Raw genomic sequence first — 7,645 nt, forward strand, 5'->3', positions numbered from 1 at the left:
CTCTCTCTCTCTCTCTCTCTCTCTCTCTCTCTCTCTCTCTCTCTCTCTCTCTCTCTCTCTATATATATAAATATATATAGGCTCTTTATATTAAAATATTTTTCGTATGTTATTCTATTAATTTTTATAAATATATTTTAGCAATTGAATATCTATTAAAAAAAATGATGTTAATTTAAATCGAATTAAGATGCAGCAAAAAGATAGAAAAATGATACAAACGTACTTTTGAAGTGGCTAAGATTTACCTAAAAAAGAGCTGACATCGATAAGGTCTTAGTAAATTTGTAAGGTTTTTTTGTATACCCACCTGCATGCGACAGAGGAGGTCACTACAAGCTTGGACCTGGTGACGATTGTTGTAAAAACTCAGCCGAGCTTCTTCAACCTCTGCTCGCTCTTGGGGAGTGCCGGCATCCGGGTCGAACTCCCATGTTTGCCTCCCATGGAAGTTGTTCGTGCTGTACAAGTAAGGGTCATTACCACCCTCGTCTCCAAACCTAAGCTTCCACATTCTTCTCGTTTAATTTCTCACTGCACTGGTTACTGGTCGATAACAACAAGCCTAGTTAGGCTTCCATATATATTCATTTTGTCCCGCTTACCAAATGTGCATAATTTATTCATTTTGTCCTGATTACCAAATGTGCATAATTTATTGATTTTGTTCCGCTTACCAAACTTTAGAATTTATTCATTTTGTCCCGCTTACCAAACTTAAGAATTTATTCATTTTGTCCCGCTTACCAAACTTTAGAATTTATTCATTTTGTCCTGCTTATCAAAAAACTTATCTTGATTCACATTATTGTCTTCAACGATTTGAAATGACGGCTCAAATAAAACTAGGATGTAAACATCCTTGTAATAATTCCTAACCAAGGATTAAAATATCAGTATCGGTGGATCTATTGATACTTTGACAAAAGGAGATATTAGATATATCCGAGATATATCGGGGAAAAAATATCGGGATTCTAGATAGATACATGATTTTCTTTGATTATTGCTTTTGTAGGTCTTCTTTTTCCCAAGTTAGTAGCATGAAAAATAAGAAGAATTAAACAATGTTGCTTTGTCACAACAACTAATCTACTGTGGAAACAATTGGTTATATCATCACCATCTGCTTGACTTGACAAAGCAAAACAAATTATTCAAGACTTTGTCCCTCTCATTCCATTTTCCAACGTTTAACACGAAACAAAATATCGATCTTTCTCATTTGCCACACTTCACACGGCATTGACTAGCAATGGTCCATTATTGCTATATCAGAGCTACTAGTCTTTTGATTATGACATTAGAAAACAAAAGCTTTATAACTTGATATTCTTCTTACGAGAATAGTTCCCACAACTTGAGGAAGACCCCTGGGGCCAGTAATGGACTAATGGTACATGATGGTAAGCTACGTATATTCCAAGTTTGAATATTCCAACATGCATGCATACATGGTGATACTGATAGTCAATCGTTTACCATCCCGTCATTATCATATATATTTCCATGCACGTCTGCATGTGTTTCCATTAATTTCCAGGAAATATTGAAAACGACGAGTCTGGAATTAAAAGCTAAAGGAAAACAAGTTACGGTACCAGTTCATCAACTGAACTTATCAGTTATTACCGAGGTCATTATACTAAAACAGAAAATGAATAGTCACATTGACATAGAACAATTAGTTAGCTGCTTAATTAAAATTATCGATGAAAATAAAAGTTGTACTACGTACATTGATGCCCACCAAATTAAACTTTTGGTTTTAAATTACTCATATTCTCATATCATATCTTTGTCAATCATCTATATTAATTGATGTGTGTGATACAAGAATGGACTAATGGGGCCAGTAATGGACTAATGGTCTATTCATACTTGGGGCCAGTAATACACTAATGGTACATGATGGTAAGCTACATATATTCCAAGTTTGAATATTCTAACATGCATGCATACATGGTGATACTAATAGTCAATCGTTTACCATCCGCGTCATTATCATATATATTTCCTTGCATGTCTGTATGTGTTTCCATTAATTTCCAGGAAATATTGAAGACGACGAGTCTGGAATTGAAAGCTAAAGGAAAACAAGTTACGGTACCAGTTCATCAACTGAACTTATCAGTTATTACCGAGGTCATTATACTAAAACAGAAAATGAATAGTCACATTGACATAGAACAATTAGTTAGCTGCTTAATTAAAATTATCGATGAAAATAAAAGTTGTACTACGTACATTGATGCCCACCAAATTAAACTTTTGGTTTTGAATTACTCATATTCTCATATCATATCTTCGTCAGTCATCTATATTAATTGATGTGTGTGATACAAGAAATTAAACCACTTAAAGGCCAAATTCAATCAGATTACTGTTGATATATATATATATATATATATATATATATATATCATAATCTCTTTGGAGCAACCGACGGTTTCCCCTATAAGTGGATAGTAAAGATGAATCCAACTGGATCATTCCGATCCAAACGGAATTCCAAATCATGTGATCCTAATCCAAATGGAGCTCGACTAAATTGCAACTCGATCATACGAGGCACCAAGTCCCAAGCGTCATCTGGGCTTTGATTCCAATTGTTATGTGGAAACGACTGACAGGCCCCACGGGTCACACACACACGGGTTCAATAATGCCGATACTTCCCCCACATTAGCTACTCGAATGAGAAATGGGTATGCGGTTTTAACACAAAAGGTCTCGGCATTAGTGTGTGGTATCATTCCTTATAACCCAAAAAAGACTCTTTACCTTTCAGATATGAGATTCCAAAGGGCTCTAATCTAAGCGACATTTTTCAAACAGTTTGGATTTGATTGGATTTTTCACAATCATTAAATTGAGTACCACCTGAGGCTACCACCTCATCCTTACTCAATCCAATTAATGATTATAAAAAATCCAAGCAAATTCAAGCAACATGAATCCAGTTAAAGAAGCTGGACCCCTTTGGAAAAAGCTAATACAATTGTATTGCTGTAAAGAGTTGGAATTGATTGATACATGAATTTATCAACTTTTATATAACTCTAACAGATGATCACACATCGATTCTAAAAACAAGACTTGTTGGAAAATTCTATAATATGTTAATACATGACATGCATCAATTTTCTCTTAAAGTTGTAAAATGAGTCCTCGAAGTAATAATATTATTCCTTAAATGCGTAAATGAGTCCTTAAAGTTGTAAATATTCTTCGTTACCACATGAGTCTTTAAAGTAGTAATATTAATCCTTAAAGTGGTAATACGAGTCCTTAAAGTAATAAAAAAAAAAGAATTGAAATTTAGTTAGTCCTTGTGGTTTGAAGTCGACATCTGTTTAGTCATTTTGGTTTTATTTTAATCTGAATGGTCTTTAAAGTCATGATTTTTTATCCAAATGGTCTTTCCGTCAATTTTTTCTGTTAGAATACCGATGTGGCCTTTAAAGTCATTGTAATTTTAACGGCCATGCACGTCAACAATTTAACTGAGAAAATTGACAAAATGATTATTTGGATGAAAAATCGTGACTTTAAGGACCATTCAGATTAAAATAAAACCACAAGGACTGAACAGATGTCGACTTCAAACCACAAGGACTATACAGTATTTTACCCTAAAAAAATATTGATAAGGACTAAATTACCATCTTAAGGACACATTTAACCACTAAAGGACTAATGTTGTAATTAAAATTTACAACTTGGACTCGTATTACAACTTTAAAGACCAATTTTAATACTTTAAAGACTCAATTTTCAACTTTAGGACAAAATTAATAACACACCTTAACCTTCCTCAAATTTATTTTACTGTTTTAGCTCATGCACCAGATCTTGAAAATTGAATTGAAGCCTTACGTCATAAAGGAGGAAAACTATATATAGGATTAATGAAAATTATATATACACAATATTGCACATTCAAAAAATATATATATATATTTATATATATATACAGGCCCGTTCTGGTGCAGACATCCGCACTCGGCTTAAAGTACAGACGTCCCTATGTTCTCCACCGGACGACTCCGACGACGGCGCGCCTCCACCGAAGCGGACCTAAGCGGACACCGGCGGCATCCCTGATCACTTTCCCTTGCCGGCGAGTCCGCCGAATACCAGTTTGCAGCTGAGATCGATCTTGTGATGCCGCCGGTGTCCGCTCCGATGGAGACGCGCCGTTGTTGGAGTCGTCTGTGGAGAAAGGAGGAACATTCGCATTTTAAATCGAGTGCGGACGTCCGCTTCAGAACGTTTCTATATATATATATTATCCCATGTATCCATCGAAATTATTCAAATTGATCACACATCGAAGGGGGTCGGTACCCCCCCCCCCCCCACACATGAATATAACAAACTAGATTATATAGTAAAAAGGCACTTAAGATAGGTACTTAATTGGTGTGCACACATGGTGGCAGTAACGCAGTACGTGTGAGTTCATGTCGTCGTCCGTTTACTTCACAACGATGGTGAAGAGGCCGTTTACTTCACAACGATGGTGTCGAGGGAAGAGGATAAAGGCGAACATGAAGTCCTCTCGTAGGACCAAGAAATGGGCTCATCACCATTTTCTCATCGGGAAAAATCTTCTCCCACCTGAATCTGGTGACCAAATTATGCATGAAAACCAAAATCGTAAAACGAGCATATTCTCTTCCGGGGCACATCCGAGGTCCTCCTCCAAATGGGACGTACGAATAGGGAGCTGGTCCTTCTCCCTCGAACCTTGATGGGTCAAACTTTTCCGGATCTGGGAAGTATTCTGGGTTTTTATGTGTTGAAAACACACTCCAGTACAACTGCATGCATGCATAAATAGTTGATTAATTTCATGAGAGTATATATATACACGCCTCAAGAACTACTTTTACTGTATTATACAGTTACAAACCTTCATTCCTTTCGGAATCCGATATCCTTCATAGACAAAGTCAGTCATGGCCTCTCTAAAAGTTCCAGGATTTGGCGGCTCCAATCTCAACACTTCACATGCGACGTTCCATGTATGTTTCATTTTTTGTATGTCTCCCCAGTTGAGCAACTCTCCTTCTGCTTTGGAGTCTGCTATCTCCATTTGCTCTGACAGATCGAAGAGATTCATATATTAATTCTACGTTTTAGTATCACTGTAAGTAATCAGTTAAGAGAATATTAACCATTTAACCATGCTTTGTGGCGCGGGAAGCCGGAGGTATCTAAATCAATTTGGACATAGAAATAGGGAGATATAGGAATAGATATACAGTACCTATGATGGATATATATATAGGTACCTTTGAGGACGGCATCATATACCGTAGGAAGCTGGAATAGAAATATGACCATAGAACAGATGGTGGTGACTACGTTGTCTGAACCAGCAATGAGTAGACCCTTTAACTTGTCCGCGATGTCAGAGATGTCGGTTTCCTTCATCTGACGGCCGTTGCTATATGTGTCCATCAGCAACTTAGACATCATATCTTGATTATTCTCATCTAGATCTGCTGCCGTAGCCGTCGACTGTCGATATCGATCTAGATCGATTCTCCTTCGTTCAACCATTTCTTCAAGGTCCTTGGTGACTTTCTTGGATGCTCGGATGGCTCGGTTGAATGGTGTGCCAGGCAGATTTATCGGCAAAGTCGAAATGAAGCCAGCTGAGATATGCTGAATTGGCTCTTCCAGTTTGGCAATCACTTCTGGATCTTCCACGTTTAAGAAGATTTTACACGCTAATGTGAAGGTGTGCATCTTTGCTAGGGCCAGAACTTTGACTTGTTTTTCATCCGACCAAAACTCGTCCATATGACGTTTGGTGAAGCCATCCATGATCCCTACGTGCTTTTGGAGACAATTGGGGCTGAAAAATGGAGACATAACTTTGCGGAGTCGAATGGAATCCTTGTGGGTGTCTGGTTTTTTGAGGCCGGGAAAGATGGTGTAGATGGTATAAGGCCACCATGAGTGGACGAGTTTGTTCTCGTTTGAAAACAGGAACTTGTTTCCAGCGGCAGTACACAGCACTGCCACGGATTCACGCAGCAACGACGTGGTGAACACCTTGCAGCTGCTGTTGCTGCCTTTTGAATCTGATGATGAGTACTTGATCCTCCGTTTTTCTATGAATTTCTCCGGGACACCCCTTTTGGCTGTCATCGTAAAAGAAAGGCCTTCACCGATGATGGGCCAACCTGAGCTTCCTGGTGGGGGCTGAAGCTGATGATGATGGCCAGCTTCATTTCTGCTAGCGTTCTTATTCAACATACGAAAAAGATACAGAGAAACAAAGAGAACTAGCACAGAAAGGATGAGCATTTCCATCTCCATCTCAAAACTCTAGGGTACCAGCTACTCCGCTTTGTGTGCGTTTAAAATTACAGTAACATCTGAATTACCTTTTTTTTTTTTATAGTGACCGACTACCACTAGTTTATTGTCCTCATCAGGAAGTGGCTAGACTATCACTAGACTACCACTAGTTTATTCTCCTCGTCAGATGTGGCCAGCTACATAACAAACAAACTAATAAGTGAGAGAGAGAGAGAGAGGAATCTTCTGGCATAGTTTTATTTTATTCTTTTAAATTTTTTATTCAATAATTAAAAAAAAATTACAAGAAAATCTTCTAAAACAACCTAATATACTTCTTCATAAATTAGTTTAGTTACGTTGATTACGTACATATATAACATCCAAATCAAGTTATCACAAGATTAGTTTAATTATCACTCTCGTGCATGCAAGACATGCACGTTATATATATTTTCTCTTTTTTTTGTTACGTACGTATATATATAAAAGATTTTTCTCAGCTATAGACGTCCGCACCAATTTTTTGGTGCGGATTTCCATTTTTGCACCACTTCCTGATCGAATTTTCTCAAACTTTCTTCTAGACATATCTAGATCATCTTGTGTAGATCATCTCTGCAAAATTTCAGCCAATTTGGTGATCGTTAATGCCCTCAAAATCGAAAAATAAATCTGACAGACTGAATTCTGTCCGGTTCATCATCTCCATTTGTTTTTCCGATTTTAAGGGCCTTAACGATCACCAAATTGGCTGACATTTTGCAGGGATGATCGACACAAGATGATCTAGATATGTCTAGAAGGAAGTTTGAGGAAATTCGATCGGAAAGTCGTGCAAAAATAGAAATCCGCACCTAAACCTTCGGTGCGGACGTCCGCAGCCGAGAAGGCCTATATATATATATACAGTCCCCTTCTAGAGTGGGATCCCGCTTTGAAATTAAAGTGCGGAACTCCTTATTTCGTTCACTTTCAGGTCGTATTTCCACATCTCAACCGTACAATGTCTAAAACACAGTGTGTAGATTATTCATACAAAGTTTGATCAAATTTGAAGATTATTTGAGCTTCTGTAATCGTACTTTACACGAACGGTTCTGTTTAGACAACTTTTGTTCTGTTAATTTATTTAATCTAATTCGGTACCCAAATGATCTTCAAATTTGATGAAACTTTGCAGGAATGATCTACACACTGTGTTTTAAACATTGTACGGTTGAGATGTGGAAATATCACCTGAAAGTGAGCGAAATAAGGAGTCCCGCACTTTAATTTCAAAGCGGGATCCCACTCTGGAAGGGACTGTATATATATATAAAGGAGG

At 37.5% G+C, this 7,645-nt stretch overlaps 2 protein-coding genes across 2 annotated transcripts in view; both read right to left on the reverse strand.

The window, feature by feature from the left end:
• LOC101290872 (beta-amyrin synthase-like) overlaps positions 1-514 on the reverse strand; it is a 9,098-nt gene extending 8,584 nt beyond the window's left edge. The window contains exon 1 of the mRNA XM_004301467.1: positions 265-514. Within this exon, the coding sequence (XP_004301515.1) occupies positions 265-514 (250 nt within the window). The remainder of the gene's footprint in view (positions 1-264) is intronic.
• Positions 515-4,514: 4,000 nt separating this feature from the next.
• On the reverse strand, positions 4,515-6,336 carry LOC101291154 (cytochrome P450 716B2-like). Its single transcript, XM_004301468.1, has 3 exons — positions 5,301-6,336; positions 4,919-5,106; positions 4,515-4,826 (listed from the first exon to the last, which is right to left on the reverse strand). The coding sequence occupies exons 1-3, from the start codon at positions 6,334-6,336 to the stop codon at positions 4,515-4,517; spliced, it is 1,536 nt and encodes a 511-aa protein (XP_004301516.1).
• Positions 6,337-7,645: the final 1,309 nt, after the last annotated feature.

The sequence above is a fragment of the Fragaria vesca genome, linkage group LG5 (genome assembly GCF_000184155.1).
Source record: "Fragaria vesca subsp. vesca linkage group LG5, FraVesHawaii_1.0, whole genome shotgun sequence".
Classification (NCBI taxonomy): domain Eukaryota; kingdom Viridiplantae; phylum Streptophyta; class Magnoliopsida; order Rosales; family Rosaceae; genus Fragaria; species Fragaria vesca.

Excerpts from the sequence above, each read along its gene's own strand:
- LOC101291154 (XM_004301468.1), bottom strand. The coding sequence starts at position 6,336 with ATGGAGATGGAAATGCTCATCCTTTCTGTGCTAGTTCTCTTTGTTTCT. Across the intron at positions 5,107-5,300 it reads ATATGATGCCGTCCTCAAAG|AGCAAATGGAGATAGCAGAC; the intron begins GTACCTATATAT and ends TCGATCTGTCAG. Across the intron at positions 4,827-4,918 it reads GGATTCCGAAAGGAATGAAG|TTGTACTGGAGTGTGTTTTC; the intron begins GTTTGTAACTGT and ends GCATGCATGCAG.